This window comes from Lepisosteus oculatus, chromosome 2, assembly GCF_040954835.1.
Source record: "Lepisosteus oculatus isolate fLepOcu1 chromosome 2, fLepOcu1.hap2, whole genome shotgun sequence".
NCBI lineage: Eukaryota > Metazoa > Chordata > Actinopteri > Semionotiformes > Lepisosteidae > Lepisosteus > Lepisosteus oculatus.
This window is the reverse complement of record NC_090697.1, coordinates 68,686,926-68,706,588: the sequence shown is the minus strand read 5'-3', so window position 1 is coordinate 68,706,588 and position 19,663 is coordinate 68,686,926. Positions and strand designations below refer to the sequence as shown.

The window sequence follows — 19,663 nt, the reverse complement described above, 5'->3', positions numbered from 1 at the left end:
TGTCTCTTCTGACTAGCAGATGGATCTCATGTAGTGAAAGCGGTGCTCCAAAGACATTCCTGACATTGCTTGTAATGGTATATTCTGTTACCATCAAACTAAGACTGATTTATTTTTAAAACTGAGACTACTTTGCCTTGCAGGTTGGTGAGAAAAAAATTGGTTTGGCAGCGTAAAAAACTCTGCATTATGTAACTTAATAATGCAGGGGACCTGTAACTAAAGTCTTAATGCAGAAACTTCGTTTTGGTAATTGTGTTCCTCTCTTGACCAAAATAGTGTGTAGTGCTGTATCTTACAACATATTGAATACCATATGTGTTCATAGAGAACATCCACAGCTTGATGCATTATTAGTCTTTATGTACCTACAGTAACGGTATACGTTTATATGCAGAAGACAAGAGTTGTTAAATACATCAGACAATACGTTTTTATATAGTTGTAAAGATTGACAGTAGCTTTTATTCAAGTATTTCATGTATTTGGGTTGTATATGATACTATACAATAGTTATCCAGTGTAAATAAGAAAATACTGAATGATAAAATAATACTGAAGCGTCTCCTAACGGATTCTGCATACCCAACATGAAAACTGAAGGCCCCGTCATTTGTACTGTGGTGCATAATATAAAATATTATATTCCAAATTTTAAAAAAGAAACAAAAACAAAGAACAACAATCCAAAAATATTTTCAACATTCAACTCTGTTCCAGACAGATTAGCTGTAACGCCTGAAAATCCTATTGTGTTTTCGTTTTTCTTATATACAAAATATCATTATAAATCTTTTAAATATATGTTGTGCTGCAAGGGAATGAAGCAATATCAGGTCTTCTCCCTCAGTCTGTGCTTTGACACCTGGGGTTAGGTCTCTGTTGCACATGAATAGCAGTAGTTCGGACCTTCATCCTGCACTATCACTCAGGTTTTATGTCTATGACATCTGCCGTGTAAAACTCCAATGATTTGGATAGTCCCCAAAGCATTAAAGACAAAGGCATTAGACTGCAGCAGAATGATGCCTTTCTGTACCAGTTCAAACCTTACAAACGTTTACCATGGTACATTAGGAAAACATTTCTGCAGTTGTACCGTGGTTGTACTTGTCAATTATTTTGCAGTGCAATTTAATTTGCTTTTCTGTCCTGGAGTATCTTGAAGAAATTCAAGGTAAATCCACTTTGGGTACTTATTGTCCTAATCAAGACTAGCCAATGAGAAAAATGCAAACATTATTTCCAGTGGCCCACAAATTTCAGTGAGGATCATGGGACACTTACGCATTTCTGTAAAGGGGAGCATAAGAAGAATTATATTCCCTTGTAGATGACCAGTCCCACTGATTATGCGCCAGGAAGTGAGCTTTTATTAATAAATCTCATTGTTAAAATTAACAAATTCTTGAATGAGCTAAACCTAGGTTATATTTAACCTCATCACCATGCTTGCATGCTATTTTTCTTCCATGCCATGCATTAACCATCTATGCCCTGATTTTGAGCCACTGCCTATACTGCATTGAGGGGCAGTAGTAAGGCCAAGGCATCCTGTATTTTTGCCTTGAAATTAAGAGGGCCCAGCAGTGGCTTTTTCTCTAGAGAGGAACTGCTGGATCTCACAGTCTAGAATTTGGTTCCGTTTCTCTGCCTCCTCCCGGGCCCTGTCTGCATTTCGAAGGCGGATCTCCAGAGCAGTATTCCTCCGTTTCTCCACTTCCAGAGACGCCCTCAACTCAGCCACTGTGGCCGAAAGCTCGTTGTTCCTCTTCTGCAGGCTGAATAAACACAAGCACATGCTGGGTGAGTTTCATTAAGTACTATCTTCTACAGCTTTCAGCCAGGAAACGTGCTAACAACAATTTAAAAAAAAGAAAATCATTTTAAAAAATGCGTGAACTCCAAAAGCAGCAAAACATTTGATCTCTTCTTTCCTTAGGACTAGAGAAGTAGTGTCAGTAGTGTTGCATTACATCTGCACCTAAGCATAGTGTTTATCTTAAAGTGAGATTGTAAGAATTTTCTTTAATTATCGTTAGATATTCTAAAGAAAATATTTTGAAGTCCTTGTGAAGATGAATATACATACCTATTAATTTGATCTTCATAGACCTTTTGGCTGCCATTGTCTTCCTGCTCCCTGCTCTGGACAGTAGTGGCCTTTTGCTCTTTTTCAGTCTCAGATCTCTGTAATTCCCTGGGCTGCAACACCTCAACCTGAGCAGATGTGGCTTCCAGAGCTTTGGAGTCAGCCCGTTCAGAAGTTTTCCGCAGGCTAGGGTAAAGAGAGACCCGCTGGAGGTCAAGAATCTTGAAAATATCCTCCGAGAGCGTGCCTTTCTCAGAGTCTGACTCAAGAGGGGAAGATCCTGGCTGGCCCCAGAGGTTAGCTTCTAAAAGCCCAGCCCTCTTCCCACTTCCATTCTTCCTAGAGCCCTCTCCTCCAAAGGAGGACGTACGAGACGGCAGGGTCTGTGTGCGCTTGCGAGGGCTGCCTGTCCAGGGGTCTGTGCATGGGGAAGTGAGGGAATTAGCTCCTTCCAATTCCAAACCATCACTGTCTAGGAGCCTGGCCACATCTTCTGCAGATTCGGACAAAGAACGACTTTCACTCTGCAGGAGGAAAAAGGACAAAGAGGCTGTTGAGAAAGAAACCAATGATTTACCAATTAACAGTGCCTTCGCAATGTTTTGAAGGTTGCGTTGGAACAACAAGACTTTCAGAGAGGAAGATATTAAGAATATAGTGCCAAATGCTGTGACAAGTGGGGGACAAGATAAACATATTTCATTCCTGAAGGATCCAGGATAATTTTAGAAAACTGGAGACTTGTTTTTGCTTTACTAGCTTTTTAATAAAGCTGAAAAATGTAAAATATAGTACAGAAGAAGCATGCAATGCAAATCTGTTGAGATACTCACTATGTCATCCTTGGCGCTGTCTGTGGGTCCTTCTGTAACATCCCAGCCCACAGAGCTACGGGGAATATTGGACTTCTTATTGTCACTCTTCTGAGGTGGGGGGGATGGAGCCACATCTTTGGATTTTGGGAAGAGCTCATTGTGAAGGCTTATCATCACTGTCATGAGCTTCTGAATCTGGGGTGTGCCTGCAGATTACAGGGTCACGTAAAATGAATCCATTTCGATGACTCACTATTTCTGTTATATAAGAACGCCTGTAGGCTAGATGAGCAGAATAGTGTCCTGTTGCCTGTGACCGATCTTGTCTATATTGTAATACATGGGGTAATACCTGATTTATTTGTCATGAACTAATTGCAACCTGGAAAATCTACATTGTATGCCCTTCCCACCCATATTTTTTTGTGTTTAAAAAACATTGGGCTTTGAACAACTCCTCATGATGTTTAATTACATAGGTAACAAAACAACAAGATGAAAGGTCATGTCTTTAAAACTGATTTTTGAATCCTTTTATTGGCCAGGTAATTCAATCAACACATTCTCATATACAATGTACAGTTGAGGACTACCCATTCATACAGCAGGTCATTTACTCAGATTAGCAATCTGAGTGCCTGGCTCAAAGGTACAACAGCAGCATTCAAAGCAGGATTTGAACACGAAACCCCCAGCTACTGTAGGAGTCCTAAGAGCCAGAGCTCACCTTTCATGATGGTGACGGGATCTTCAATTCGGGGTTTCAGCAAGTTGACACCTATGACTGTGGCAAGGTTCTCAACACTCATTTTATTTACACCCGAGTTCAGCTGGATTTCATATAGAAACCTGCAACAAGAAAAGAAACTCTGCATTCAAGTGACAAACAGCCATGATTCACAGCAAATAATTCCTTCATCCTCTAGTGTTCAGCATGTCTTGAGCACTCTTACAGGCAATGAATGGATCCAGCAATCTGCTCTACATGTTTGGCATCTGTTACAGGACAAGAGTGATAAAACAGGCTAATACTGGGATTTCAGTGTAGGCAATGGTTAGACCTTCTTTTACATGGGATAGGAAACGAATGACCTCTGCTGGCCAGATACTGGAGGTGCATGAAGCCCTTAATATAAAACCAGTGAGGGCACGTTTTGTCATTGTCCGAAGCTCAGCGTATTATTTCATCAGAGCACAGGGCTCCTTGTTCGAGTCTTCACTTGAGAATACATAGCCTGATCATATATTCATTTTTTCTTTACATACTGTACTCCAATCAGTCAGAAGGCATGAAATGTGATTTCTAAACAGATACTGTAGTTCCAAATCATGAAATAAGAAAGACCAATTAAGCTGCACACAGAACATTAGCAAGAAAATTAAATGTAGCATACCTGCAGATGTAGCTGAGAAGTTTGTAGTTGGCTCTGGGAAGGAGGGAAATCTGCTTCTCTATTTTCACTCGACCCTGGAATATATTTAAGTCATACTTAAATATTTCAGACTGTGCATCACAGAATATTGTCATCAACAACCTTTTGTGTTTGAATATCCCTATGGATATTTTAAATGAATGCAACAGTTAAAGGATAATTGGAAATGTATGCTATCCATTCATCATCAGATAACTTACTCCTGGCTGGGATCATGGTAACCTAGAGCCTATCCTGGCATCATAGTGCACAGGAAGCCAGTACCACACAGTGCACACACCAGTTAACCTAGACACCAATGCCTTTGGAAAGTGAGAGAGATCTAAAGCACAGGGTGAAAAACCCATGCAAACATGGGGAAGAGAATGCACACTCCACACAGAATGTGCCCCAGTCCAGACAACACGCAAGACCTGAGAAGCAGCAACTCAAAATGACACACCCTCCCGGTGCCAGTACTACATCCCTAAACTAATTGCCAGTTAAATAATAATTGCATAAATAATTGCCATCGTGGCTATTTACAAATAATTTAGTGGCTGTCAAGTGTCGCTGTACTTGCATCTGTCTCTTTAGCTGACTTTCCACATGGTCCATTGATAATGGAAAAAGATCAAACATCAAAACATCAAAATATGCAGATGGGTGTACAGTACTGTATGCGGTAGCACCTACCAGCTCTTGGTTAGTGCTGAGAAGCTGGCTGCAATCCAGAAAGTCCTCGTACTGGCACCAGGGCACTACAGGCTGAGGAAGCTCCCGGAGGTACAACTTGAACAAGGAGGCCACCGTGTGGACATCAGTGTCACTGCAAGACAAAATCATCATACGACTTTTGAATGTATTTATAAAAAATAGACCACAATCAAAATATTTTTATTCCTCCACTTTTGATGTTCCTCCCTCTTATTTTATAGAAAACAGAGAAAAGTTATATTAGGCTTATTTTAAAGGGCAAATCTTGATATTTTGGTAAAAAAAACCCAACTCAATATACAATGTATTGAAAATGACACTGCATTTTTTTTTTAAGAAGACTCCAGGACTGGCACATTGGGAAATCTATCTTATTGGAGAATGATTTAAAAAGAGGGGAGAGTGGAATACATTCCTTCCCAACAGCTTACAGATTTAGAAAACATCTCTCTGTTTTTGCCATAATAACCAACAAAACAAGCTGTTTTGTGTTTTACGGTCAGGAATAAAAGTGGAGGTAGATCAATAGGTCGAAAAAATACAGTATGTGCATTGCAAGACAACAAATGCAAGAAATGGGAGCAACAGTCAATCCAGCCCATCAGCTTTATTGTGGTGTGCGATGCTTGCTGTTGTGCAGTCTGAACATCCTTCAGAGGAGCATTCTGAATAGACAGGATGTGGTTGAGTGAGAAGGAGGGTGTGGAGGCTGCAAGTTGTTTCTGTGTCAAGCTGTACTTCAGTGACTGTGGGCTACCTGGCTGTCTGTGGCTTCCACAGGAGAGAACTGAGCAGTGAGTCAGCAGGGAGAAGGTGGGGCTGCATCATTACTGTAACATAATACAGCTTTGGACACCATGGACTCATGTCCAGTACAGTATGTAGGTCACAGACTGTGATTTCTCAACCTCTTCATAATTGCTTTGGCTTTGCTTTTTTTTTTAAATGCACACCTATCTTTTACTGCAATTGTTTTCCAGGCTACTCCCATGCAATCTCTTAAGGATGAACCATACAAACTATATTAATATGAACAGAGCATTTATGATTTTAAAATTAAGTCTGTACCATGTTCATTTTCTTTTTTTACAAATCTGTAGTTCCTGTAAACAAACTATGGACATACAAGACACTTTACCAGGAACAATAAAGAACAACACTGAAAACTGGTGCAGAAAAAGTTTTCTTTGTTAACCCACTTGGATGCTGACTGTTTCTGCTTCTCTAGGATCCACTGCTACCAAAAAAGAGTTTGGCTTTCATTTTTTAATCGATGTTGTCAAAAATAACCCAGTTCACAGCACAAATATCCTGTCAAGGCCAGGTGGAAGAAGCCAATGCAATCAAAATGTCAGCTGAAACTCACTAATCTGATACAAAATGCATGTGCAGCTGTCACCTCCAAGAACGTACCTTGGGAAAGAGGGTCTCTCTCCTGCATCAAAGGCATCTCTGAACTGTTTCACCTGGTTGTCCTGTCCCGGCAGACGGAAAATGCCCTCCTCGCTTAGCCCGTGTTCCCGGATGAATTCGGCACACTTCTCCACTAGAATGGGCACGGATTGATGCCCGAACTTCTGCTCATACAGCAAAGTGTCTGCAAGATTCTGCCCAAAGACAGCTATAACAAAGAGTAGTGGGGCTGTTACATCACCACAGAGCATTGAAACCACCTCTCGGTAAACTGGGGAGGCTGTTTCGACCTGAGGTGCCATTACAAAGATGACCTAATGTGAAAAGGTTGGAAATCAGTTCTTATCCATTTGCAAATGTTGCTGATGTAATTTGAATGACTTCATAACGAAGTGTACATTATGGCCATTGGAGAGGACTTACAAAAGTCTGCATGAAATTGGTTACTGCATTGTGCCTCCTGCAGTATGTAATTATTATCGGGCATTCTTTGGAAAGTCTTATGAACCCCAGGCACAGTAAATTGATTTATGTTATTGCAAGTCAATGTAAATAAGTAGAACATACTGGTTAACTGTGCAATTCATACTTGACATACATCAATATGAAGCTTTAATACAAAGTGGTGGATTTGTGGGCTTGTGTGTCTTGTGTACCTCCACTGGAGGGCGCTCCTATCATCCTGCGGATGGTTTTGACCCACTCCTCCATTTCGTTCTGGGAATTTGCCATAAGGATGTGGGAATCCCGCTCTCGGTCCCCAAAGCCACCTGTAAGGCAAGCCTTGGGTCAGCTGAGCCTGAGTTGCAGATTAACCCCTTGGCTGAGATCAAGTCCAGAACACTATACATAGCTACTGCAAGGCTGGCCATATCCCTGACACAGACAAGAGATGTAGGTAAATACTCTTCAGCTCCTTGAGGAAAGCAGAAGTTATCACTGAATCACGTAATGTGCTTGTCACCTCCCACTGACCAAAGTGTTAGAATAATGTCTAGAATATTATACTGTGTCCACAGGAAATAAGCAGGTCTCCAGAGAACTTCCTAGAACTGTCAGTGGAGGGGAATTTGTTGCCTTATTCATGTGGCAGTGAGCTTTTGCATCACAGATACTGCAATTATTACAGTAAGGCAGAATAAACTGTGAAGTGCCTATTTACATCCTCCAGAACGTGAATAGATTGACATTGAATATAATTATGTTAAAGAGCAAACCAGCTTGCTCAGCTCTACTGAGGCAGAAACAAAGCTTAGATGCAACTAACAGAAAATAGTATTTTGGGCTGATCTAACACCTGGCATACACAGTACAGTCCCAAAGAGATTACATGAAAGTCCCCAAAAATCCCAGTAACCATAATTCATTTTCACCCTGCCAAGTGCTGAAGTACTATGTTGTATTACGAAGTACACTATAGAATCAAATGAATCCCCTTACATCAGTCATTCTAAAAAAAACTGTTTTTCAGCCCAGTGCTATTATTTAAACAAGAAATAAGAGAAATATTTGAGGGCTATGATAGTATAACAAAGCCAGAATAGGTCAGGTTGACAGATTCACTAGTGAAAAGTATTTGCATGCATAATGGTCACTTAATTATTATCTTAATAATGCAAGCAGATTTAATACCATGCACAATAAGTGAAACACAATCCAACTGTACTTCTGATGAAAGGTTTAGTAAGTTTATTTTTCAGCTTTTCTTGAAGTTGTAAGGGAACCCAGGGTCAGAGTCTGTCAGCACTGGGATTAATGGTAGCTGTAAAAAGGACAGTGGCGCTTTGTGAAAAGCCTAATTTCAAAGGTTATTCGTTCACTATCCTATAAATCCAGAGACTAACCACATAGAAAAACACAGGGACGCAGCAATACAACCGTAGCATGGTGCAGTTAGCATTTTTGTGCCTTACCTGGGATGATTTCAAATAGAAACTTGCTGGGGTCATCAGCATTCGAAGGAAGTTCATTTATCTGACTGGACTGTAGTGCAATGTATCCCTAGACATAAGAGACACACTCAGTTCACTGATTGGTGGGTTAGCTGTGTAATGAAAAGAGCAGGACTGTTCAGATTTATGATGCACTTGAGCCAGAACTGTAGCATCTCTGCCAATTCATCAGGTTAGAAGTAGGACTTATTTTAAATTGGTTTATCTGTATATAGCAAAGGAACAAGTAATAGGTTTATTCCATGCTGAAAAAAAGAAGAAAGAGAACACAACGTTTCGGCCGTGGAGCCTTCTTCAGGTGTGTCACACCTGAAGAAGGCTCCTGAAGAAGGCTCCTGAAGAAGGCTCCACGGCCGAAACGTTGTGTTCTCTTTCTTCTTTTTTTCAGCATGGAATAAACCTATTACTTGTTCCTTTGCAGCCTACGCATGCTGACGCAGCTACCCACCTGAACTACATTATCTGTATATAGTCTGTCTTAGTTTTCACTGATTATTAAGAGTATATAGTGTGTACTATGTATATGAACCCATTGTGTAACAAAGCACAAAATCCCAAGAGTGGAACAATCAATACATGTATTTTCCAGCAGTAAGAAGTCAGAACATTCAAAGAATAGTTCTTTTTAAAAGAAATAAGCCATTGCACCTTCTTATTTGCTGTGTTTTGTGATTTTTATATTGCACCACAGCAACAAATGTGACTAATCAAACAACAGTTTTTTGCTGCATTTAAGTAAACAGACAAGGACTAGTGAAATGAAGGAGTTAACACACATACTGTAGCTGTGTCACATTCACACAGAGCCCACCCCTTTCTCACCTGGCAAGTACTATCCTTGTCATCCTTGTAGTAATAGAGATTTTGTCCCTTCAGCACAAAGTACTTCAGCTGCCAGTTCTTCACTATTGACCTCTGCTTCTTCAGCCAGCCTGTCTTCAGTGGTCTGTCCAGGGAGTTCGAGGAGCCAGGCTGGCCCAGGCCAGAGGAGGGGTCGGCTGGCATGACGCTCTTAGACCGAGCTGCCAGGGGAAAGGGCAAGTTGAGCATAGCCGGCGTTGAAGCAACAACAAGGTAAAAAAAAAAAGAAAAAGAAATCAGAAAAAAAGGCTTGTGAGAGAAACAAGGAAATGACCTTTCAGAATGATACTGGCTGCCTTTACAATCTTTTGCCTAGTACGATTCAGATAAATATTCAATATATAAAAATGTAAATGAAATGGCATTTGAGAGACCAAACGTATTGCTTAGATTTTTGTCCTGAAGCGTCATTTCCTACAATGAACATGCAAGCTTATGTTTTCCCAGCTGTATGCTGTGTCTGTGTGCCTCTGTGTGTCAGCATGCTGCAGCTGGGAGGAAGTAGCCGTCCAGCTTTTGACCTGATCAGTTTCCTGTTGAGCAAATCGTTTCATATGGGTAGTGATTGTTCCATAGAAGGAAAAGCCTTTTTACAAAGTGTGCTATAGGCTGACTGGGGCCTGTGGGTTTGAATGCAGCAGCGAACTTGGGAGGAAAGAAAAACTGAAAAGCAATTCACAGGAGTACTTCCAAGCTTTGCTCCAGAGCTGAATTTCTAAAGTTGAAGAATTTCCTGAGTTGCTGAACCTAATTGTAGAAGTATGAAGATAATGGAGATGACTATCAAGCTAGAAATAATACAGTTGAGGAGAACAAAAATAAAGTAAGTGCTATGGGTTTTGCCACTTAAGTTTAGGGATTTAAAAAAAAGGGCTCTGTATGGAGAGAGCAAATGTGGACCAAAGTTTTTTTTTTTAAGCACAATGACTTTGAAAGTTCTTTTGCAACACCTCAAACCACAGAAATAGAAATGTGAACTCAACCAACGCAAAATGTGAAGGCAAGAGCTTTTCTTGGTCTTGGAGAACAGAAGAAAAAAATGTTTTGAAGAAAATCACAATGATTGACAGTAGGCCAGGTTTCCTAGCAATGCACTAGCCAACAGTACAGCTCTCAGCTTACGTTTAGGGAAGTACAAATGGGCGTATTTTCAGGTGTGGCCGTAAAATGGCTGAATCAACAGCAAACTCTGCTTGCCTATACAAACCTACAGCACCCACAGTGATATTAGTGTTAAATGAACTCTGGTGCTTCAGTGGAACAAGTCCCAACAATACCAGCATTACCCAGACAGCTTTAATTTAAAAAATTGAACTTGTTTGTTATGGTTTCAAGGAACTGCTTAAGAGCAACAGCCCTTTTTCATACTTTTAAAAAGCAATAACTAGAAATATGATGTATGACTTAAAAATACACACAGGTGGAGTGCAGGGGTCATTTATGTTAAACACCTTTAGTGAAAATTTCCCTTGATTGTTCTCTTGAAATGCCGCACAAAGAAGACAAATGCATTTCTAATTTTAAGTGAAAACTGACCATATTTAGCACATTAGGTTTATAAGTGTTTTACATCTATCAGACAGGGCCCAACTGAGAGATACTAATGACTGAATACAGGGTGGTGTACCTCCAGCAGAGTTCTGTCCAAATCAATATTGTAATGCAGTACATCATGGATGATCTGATGCCCAGATTACATCAAAGTTATCTATCTGATTTTTGTAATTCTTTCATAACATGGTGTATTTGTTTATTGTGTTATAAAGAATGGAGTGCCTGAAAATATACAAAGTACATACATTTGAAGTACCGCATTACAGAAACAGTGCTGTACAGTGCACATTAATGCAAAGTACATGTTCAATGAGAAATAAAATAATTTGTAAATACCCTGTGATATACTTTTGTCTGATCAGCTTGTGACTGCCAGAAAATGTTGGAAGCCAGACCATCTGTTTTTGAATAATTGTTTAGTTTTAATGGCAAACGAGTTTAATGGTAGAGTGCTTTTCCTGCATCCTTTGTAACAATCGAAAGTAAAAACAAAATCATAAAGGAAGTGTGCATTTATCTGTTTTTAGACATATTTGGGCACAAGTTCATGTTAATCTGGCACAGCAGTTTTAAATAACGTCTAACTATTATCTGACAGTCACTTCATTTACAGGATGCTTAAGAAGAAGGGCTGGCACTGTCTAAGACAGATAAGATATCAGGTTTTGTCCTGTAAATGAGAAATGTACGCAGAGTTTTGGGAGAAACTGGGGAAGGCATGAGAGAAAACCACCTGCAATACCAAAACACTGTCTTATCAGAAGTAACCAGTGCGTCCATGACCCGACCAAACAGGAAGTCTCACCATCATGCAGGAAGAAGATTTTTAAGATCTCCACCTAAATACAGCTGCTTCATCTTTTCTCAAAGAACCATTGGCCCTTTGAGAAAGGTCTTCAACCTGGCACTTCATTTAAACTGTCACATTTACTAAACGTTACCGAATGTATCATACAGTAGCAAGTAGACTGCAAGAGGCATTATTAATTATGATACAATGTTAAGTAATACATTTCTTTAGCATGTCTGAAATTTTCTAATGGATGATCAGTAATCCTAAAGCATTAACTAAAGCATGAGTGAAATAACACTGCAATGGAACAGATATATTTTGCCCCTCTTTGTATGTACAGTAAGGGTATTAATTCATTAAAGAACAACTCCAGTCTGTCTGCCCTTTCCAAGTTACAGACCCCCAACCTGACTAGTGGATTGTCTCTAAGAAAAAAAGGAAGCTTCTGGAAAACCTAACGCCATCATCAAAACCCAATCTTGTAATTTTTGACTCTTTGAGTTGAAGCTTCGGTCTAACCTGGGCTGAAGTGTAAGAAATATTTTGTGTATTCCTATTTGATAATACCTCTTTTTAGGGTATTGAACATTGTTTTGTCCTAGCAAGGGAAGATGTTGTCCTAGCAAGAATTGTACCTATAGGATGTGGTATACAGTAAATAGCTGATGTGGGCAACACTCAGATGCATGTCATCTTTTGTCAGTAACGTATTAAAATTTTAATATCTCACTAGGCCAAAGTAGGAGATAACCTCCATGTTCCATTTAAATGCTGAGTGTGAAACAGTCCCCTCGGTTGAAACTTTAGGATTTTGTATACCTGAATCAGATCTGCTCGGTACTGGACTAAGGAGATTCATCTTCCTCAGCCTGACTGTATACAACAATCCCCTGAGGAACCAGGAATCACCTTTGTTGCTTGGGTTTGAATTCTCAGGGGGTAACTTCTGTAGTCTGGTGAGCCATTTCAGAAAGCAATCCTGGCATCACTTGTGCCCAGATGGCAGTACAAGCAAACCAGCTGTGTCTGCTGAAGATCAGAAAGGAGTGACACGGAGTGGGATTGTTTTATCTGAGTGAGAACTGGTGAAATTGCAGGTTTGGTGCTAATATTCTAGCCTTTGTAAGTGAGACATCTTTATGAGTCTTCCTTAATTTCTTTTCCGACTGACATTTGTCTGATCTGAATGTAAAGCCGTTAACCCTATTGTATTCGACTGCATCACAAAGCCCTGCATACAGTATCTGCTTAGAGGCTTTGTATGTTTGTCTCACTGACAAACATACAAAGCTGGCAATTTGAAACCCTCTGTAGTGTGTTTCTCTTCTCACTTGGCTCACATTTCACACACCATCACAATACAGCAATAAGCCCTCCTTTAATTCACAGCCCAGTGTAACGTCCTCACATTCAAGGGAAGATTAAATGAGAATTATTTGGATTGGGACTGACCTATGTGATTGATTAAGAATTTGGTAAATGTCACTCAAGTCATTTTTGATAAAATTAATTGCATATGTGTAAAAGTTTTACGATCCCTTTAAAATATGTGGTGTCAAAATATTTGTGTGCCGCTCTGTAAAGAGACTAAAAATAAGACAATAGGATCCATGTTAAAAAAAAGGGACCAGCTGGTTCTCAATCTCCATGCCTTCCTTTTAATAACAGCTCTCATACTTTCTAGTGATGTCTTTCAGCAGACAAGTCAGCAATGTGCTTAAACCTTGTGTGAATCCTTAATCCTGGACCTGGAGCTGCAGAATATTACTGAGACATAACCCATATGTTAAACTGCAAAGAATGACATTTGTAAAGCAATTAAATATAAATAATGATTCCTGTGAAGTGTCTAGGAGAATGTTGTTTCGTGGAACTCAGCATTACATAGATCCACTGTATCTTTATTTAAAGTGAATGAATGGAAAAAACAGTCCAATATGACACTGCTAAAAATGACTTCCCCATCTGATCTTTTTAAATGAAAAACATTGACACACTGCTGTCCAGCTTAACTGCTTGACTTCTGTTTCATGTTTAAAACATAAGTTTTTACAGAACATTACTGACTGATATCAGTACTTCATCATAATGGCATGTTACAATATTTTCAAAAACTTGCACGGAGCATTGTTGAAAGCCTCCACTTCAAACCTTTCAAATTACAAATGCAACACAAACTACAATGCATTATAAGGGGTAGCTGCAAACCATAGTCTATCAAGAGCTTGTTCAAATTTCTTAACCTTTTTCATCTGAAGTAAAACTGACCATTATTACTAAAGCTACATAATGATCTCAAGGGTTATGTACTGTACAGCTATATTTTTAATATCTTTTCATAGTAAGCCTGATAAACTATACTGACATAATTGGAGCTCATTTTTGTTCCAATTAAACTTCAAAAGTTACAGTTGTTAATGCTAAGACCCACTGCCTCCAAACTATGTCATTTGTACTGTACTTTGTCTCACCTTCAGTGACAGAAACCGACAAACAGGACATGGATAAACAACATAGCAGGACATGGATAAACAGCTAACTTCAGCCTTGTTTCAGTAGCTTTTACAAAACTGTATGATGCAAAAGCACGCAGATGTCGAAACTTGAGGTGGAAGACAGAGGTTTTGAATTCAGCTATTGTGAGTTAAAGATCAAAGTTATGATGGAACTTGCATAGAAGAGGAAATCTGTCTTCCGGCAGCATTAGTGGTGTGTGCAAGCTGTAAACGCATGGCATTAGAACGAAACATGCCAGAGGAAATCACTCTGAACCAACAAATCAGAAAGATACTAGATTCGACAGCTCATGGTGCAAATTGACCATGACAAACTACATGTCAGTAGCAGGCGATAGAGATGATAGTGGTCCATTTTCTAGAATCCTTTTTACTATGATTTTACTGGTACAGAAAAAAACACTGCTGCTTGACAGTCTTCTGTTATACTTAAATATAATTCTCCACGTTTGAGAATGTATTTTACTAATAAATATGCAACACCCCTTTATTGCAAGTTTAAAACGGATACGCCATCATGAAGACTTAGTAGCAACAGGGTTAGCATCCCTGAACAGAGGCAGCCTATATGACAGAGAGCAAAGGGGAAGTTGTCTTAGCAGAAGCATCAAGTGTGCGTAACCCAGTGCCCGTTCCCCTTCTCTATAACCAGAAGCAAATGCTTTAGTCGAACGTGCTCTTACCTATCTTGCTGGCTTCAGCTCGGAGGTTGAAGTCCCAGTTCCGAATCTTGAGTGACATTTCTCCTACAGGAGACTCACCTACAACCGTTTTTAGAGAAACAAGGGAGTTAATGATATCAGATGCTCTTTCACTTCACTTCCTCCTTCCTGTGTGCTGACCTTTTTTTCTTCTCCTTTTTCTCTTCTTCTGCTCACTCCTCACAGACCCGTTACCTACAGCCCAGCCACGACAATTTCTGCCCCCCCCTCCAAACTGATGCTTTTAAGGATGAAGGATTTCCTTTAGAAGTCTTTGTTGGCCTCTCCTGCTCCTTTTCTGTTGATGAGAAATGACCTCTTTTCTCCTGACACTGATCACATCACTCCGTTACCCAGATATCTCATCTCACGCCCCTATCGTTTGGCTGGTTCTTCGTGCTGAAGGAAGTGGGTTAATGACTCTGTTTTCTGCTCTTGAGTAAAACAGTGGTTAGATTAGTAACATGCCTAGTTTTGTAGCGGAGGGCGCAAGAAGCGAACGTGGTTATTAAACTATTTATATTGCATTCCAGGGTTATTGAGAAAGAACACAGGACTAATGCCTTCATGAGAATACATCCCTTTTCAGCATAAACAGATGTTTGTTTTCTTTTTGTTTCTATGCCACACTGTTTATTATTTTTGTCATCAATGCTTAACTCATTTTTAATTAAACCCTTGTTGTTCTGTATTAATTCACAGTAGTTTTTTTTTTAGCTACCAGTATTACAAGATTTTCATTTGAATATGACCTCTTCTACAAAAACCACTGTGCTACACTGAGAAGGCTAAGATAAACAACAATATTGTTTTACATAAACGGTATGTATATGTGTAGGAACAAGCAAAGGTTTATTCCATGCTGAAAAGACAAGAAAAGAAACACGTTTTAGATGTGAAGCGTGATATCTTAAGATATCAGAAGAAAACTCCACAGCTGAAACGTTGTTTCTTTTCTTCTCTTTTCAGCATGGAATAAACCTTTACTTGTTCCTTTGCAGCCTTTTGTACATATGCTGACACAGCTACGTATTTGACCTACTATGTATATGTATGTTTTCATATCTTTCTATGACTGCATACCGTACAAGTGAATATCTACATTAATATTTTTGAGGAATCTAAGTGAATAGGTTTAATCAGACTTGAATGCTTTAGCACTTATGGATCCAAGATCTTCCAAACTTTTAAAAACTGCAAAAAGAAAGATCAAAGAATAAAATGGTGAAGGCACAAGCTTTCACTCCGTTTGCTATGGGAGTGTAAACTAGTTAAATTACTTATATTTTTACATATATATTTAAATTAACTGTAAATTAGTTCAGGTGCACAAAACTACTTGAACAAGTCACACAATTAGTTGAGTGGCCTCTGTCTGTGTGCAAAATAAAAGAGGTTCACGTGATTTCATCATAAATCCACGTCTCTGTAAGGAACTTGGTGAGATTTTCATTTAAAGCAAAGATTCTACAGCAAAAACCAAGGAGCTCTCCAAACTCAGGGATAAAGATTCAGAATAGCACAGACCAGGAGACAAGTATAAAAACAGAGAAACATTTTAAAGACGCTGAATTACACTTTGAGCAAAGGGAAGTTCATTGTTAACAACTGGGGGACACTCAGACTCTTCCCAGAACAAACCGTCTCTCCATACCGAGTAGCTGAGCATAGAGAAACTGCTTAGGGATGCCCCTCGGAGACCAATGGCAACTCTAAAAGAGCTACAGAAAATGTCTACGAGACAACAATAACCCAGTGACAGCATAAAACTAGTCTGCACAGAACTGGGAAAAAACCCCATCAAATTCTGCACGGGATATGCAACAAAGCTTTTATGTGATACTATAAAGATAAGGCAAAAGGTTTTGTGGTCAGACAAGACAAAAGTGTAACTTTATGGTTTAAATGCAAAGCGTTACGCCTGACAAATCCAACATGTGCATGATATTGGTCAACACGATCTTAACTGTCGAGCATGGGGACGGCAGCATTATGTTATAGTGTAGTTCTGCTTCTCATCAGCGGTGACAGGGAATGCTGTCATGAATTATGGGAAAATGGAAAAGCAAAGTACAATACAAGCAAGCCTTGGAAAACTTGCTCCCATCTCCTAAAGACCTAAAACTGGTTTAAAACATCATCTTTCAGCAGGGAAAAGCAAAATGGCTCCAATTTACCCCCTGACTCAGTTTTGCCAGTGGAAACTTTATCATATGAAACATCCACCACATTAAAAACCAGAGACCTTAAATATTCGGTCGTGTCCTGTCAGAAGTAGATTGTTGAACCAATAACAAGAACCCCTTTACCAGTAACCCTGAAGTATTCTCCATCTTCAAACCTGGACCTAAAATATCTACTTGAAGTCCAGATTAGGATTCTCCATACGTTCTCCTTATTGAATGTTGTATGAACGTTAGGAGAGTAAATTTGCAGTTCAGTGTGTTATTTATAGAGTTGACTTCAAGAAAGGTGTGTATTGAATCCTTGGCTTAGTTTGGAATCCCAGAATCGAGTACAGTATTATAAAGGCAATATCACAGCAGAAAGTGTTGCATTTAGATATCTTAGTATATCTGATCACGCTTGCTGGGCTCTGGCTCTTGGTGACCCTGTATTGCACTGCAATCCTATTTCCATATATCGATGGTAAGGGAAGTAACAAGAAACATTTCACAGATTCCCCCTTATTATTTCAAACATCCTGTTAGTGCAGTACTATACCTACATTACTTTTCGGATACCAGATGTGTGTAACTGACCAGATTAGTCCAATATTTCCAGTCACCACTTTCACTACCAACACTGTAAACAAGTTGAAAGAAAAGGGTAACTAAAAAGAGGAAATAAGGAGAAGTTACAAGGTCAGTCTGCGGAACCCGGTGTTAGACTATTAAATACCCAGCAGAAGCACTTCTGTATTATTTTTTAATATATTTAACACAGTGTGGTACATAAATAGGTTAAATATTCTTTTCTTAAAAGGTTTACAGTCTGAGATATACAAAAAACCAAAACAAATACCAAGTATTTACGATCATTCAAGACCACTGACTAAGGAACAGCAGGAAAAAGAATGACATACCCGATATCACAAAATAAACCTAGACGCACCGCTAGAGCTGCAAAGCTTTAACCATTTATTGTCCCCCCTTTTAATGTCTTTTTCTGAAGCAACTAACAAAGGCTGCTATACAACTGTTTCACTAGAGCACCATTTCCTTTGTGTTACAATGGCACTGCACTAAAGTCTGGTACAGTCTTTCTGACAGTATGGAAAGAGGAGTTCACTGATAGCACATCTCTATTAATAGCACTGTTTCTTTAGAAGGACTGCTCAGCTGGAAGACTAGTCTATTTCCTTTCAAAATGTCTTGGAAGGAATAAATAGATCTCGGTTCTCTGTCCACACACAAAAAACGCGGATAAATATACAGCACCCAGAATGCTGCCATGACACAATAATACCTCCACAGTTGGACAAATCTGAAAAAACGTGTTTCTAATGTTCAGCTAAGCACCAAAGAGATGTGCCAGAATGATAATATCTAAAAAATAATAGCTTATTGCAGTGCACTGCAGTATCTTGCCTGTGGCACACAATAATACCACATAGAAGTTTCTATATTGGACCAAACCAGACATTGAAATGGCAGTGAAGCTGGTTAGGTATGGAAAAAAAAGGATTTCCCCTGTATACCTCTTTCTAAATATATCTGGAATTTAATAAGAAAACACAAAGCCATTATAATAACTTTTCATCAAAAGCAAATATACAATATTTCAAAGCCTGGGGTGCAGAACTGACCTGTTAATTTGACTCTAAAACAGCTGTGTTTTGTTAATAATTTCAGTACTTTCAATACCTCAGGCAGAGAAACGCCTACTGCATTAAGTCAAGTCAAAATCCTGACCAGATGACCGCTCCTCTGTAAATTTCTTACACAGTAATAAAACACTCAATCATGCAAGTGAAAAAAATATAGTTTGTCAATCCAAAGCAGGACAAGTCGTACTAAAAAATAAATATGAAATGAATGTATAAATAGCCCAACTCAGGACATTTTGCAGTACAGCCTGTGAGGCTTAATCAAAATAGGAAATTCCTGTACATGGAGGTAAATGCTACCCAGTGGATCCACCTTCTGGTTAAAAGTGCTAGTGTCAGGACACGTCTGGAGTACGGCATTGATACTGCGCACACAAACCGGGATCAGAAAGAAATCTGAACACTCCAATTCTTCACCTCTCATTTTGCAGATTAAAAAATTGGTTTTAAATACAGTGTGCTGCAGCATTCTGCACCCCGAGCCCTGAATAATAAGCAGACATTGATAAAGGAATCACAGACAGTACAAAAACAAAAAGACCCAAACATTGACTTACATTCACATGAGGCCCATAGAATATTTAAAAATAGTTATTCTGATATCATTCTCATACATAATATAGCTTTAGACACAATATGGCTATCTTTCTCGATAAAATCTAGTGATAGTTCACAGAAGTGGTAAAGCACAAAACTAAAATTTTAAATATGTCATGTAATTCTGACCACAATTATGCCTTATATATGTAAATAAAATGCACTGTACTAGTCAAGTTAATTTTCCGTTATTAACATAAAGAAAATTAACTGAGACAACTTGTGTATGACATTTCATGTGCTTGGACATGTATGCCATACTTTAAAATACATTAACAAAGAATATTTTAATATACATAAAAACATTAAAGCTTTACAATAGTGTTTGAATAACAGATAATTAGCATGTATGATTTTCCATACTGGGTTCCCTCTGTATATGCATCTCTTCAGTAAGAACTCATGTATCAT

The 19,663-nt window shown here is 39.0% G+C and overlaps 1 protein-coding gene across 2 annotated transcripts; it reads right to left on the bottom strand.

Moving 5' to 3' along the window:
* Positions 1–431: 431 nt before the first annotated feature.
* Positions 432–15,218, bottom strand: arhgap25 (Rho GTPase activating protein 25). Of its 2 annotated transcripts, XM_015367032.2 has the most exons (12): positions 14,968–15,218; positions 14,809–14,886; positions 9,224–9,423; positions 8,363–8,450; positions 7,106–7,219; positions 6,450–6,657; positions 5,016–5,148; positions 4,302–4,375; positions 3,635–3,756; positions 2,926–3,113; positions 2,093–2,616; positions 432–1,781 (listed from the first exon to the last, which is right to left on the bottom strand). In XM_015367032.2, exons 2-12 carry the CDS (start codon positions 14,864–14,866, stop codon positions 1,574–1,576), a joined length of 1,917 nt encoding a protein of 638 aa, XP_015222518.2. In that variant the 5' UTR covers positions 14,867–14,886; positions 14,968–15,218; the 3' UTR covers positions 432–1,573. The 2 variants fall into 2 exon arrangements, with proteins under 2 accessions (XP_015222518.2, XP_006625613.2); XM_006625550.3 differs by having other exon boundaries at positions 14,809–15,218.
* Between the last annotated feature and the right edge of the window lie 4,445 nt (positions 15,219–19,663).

Bases quoted from the DNA above. Each gene is read 5' to 3' on its own strand.
- arhgap25 (XM_006625550.3), bottom strand. From the start codon at position 14,866: ATGTCACTCAAGATTCGGAACTGGGACTTCAACCTCCGAGCTGAAGCC. The intron at 5,149-6,449 runs GTACGTTCTTGG...TTTGTCTTGCAG, and splicing joins GAGAGACCCTCTTTCCCAAG to TGACACTGATGTCCACACGG. The intron at 3,114-3,634 runs GTGAGCTCTGGC...TGTAATCTGCAG, and splicing joins TCCCGTCACCATCATGAAAG to GCACACCCCAGATTCAGAAG.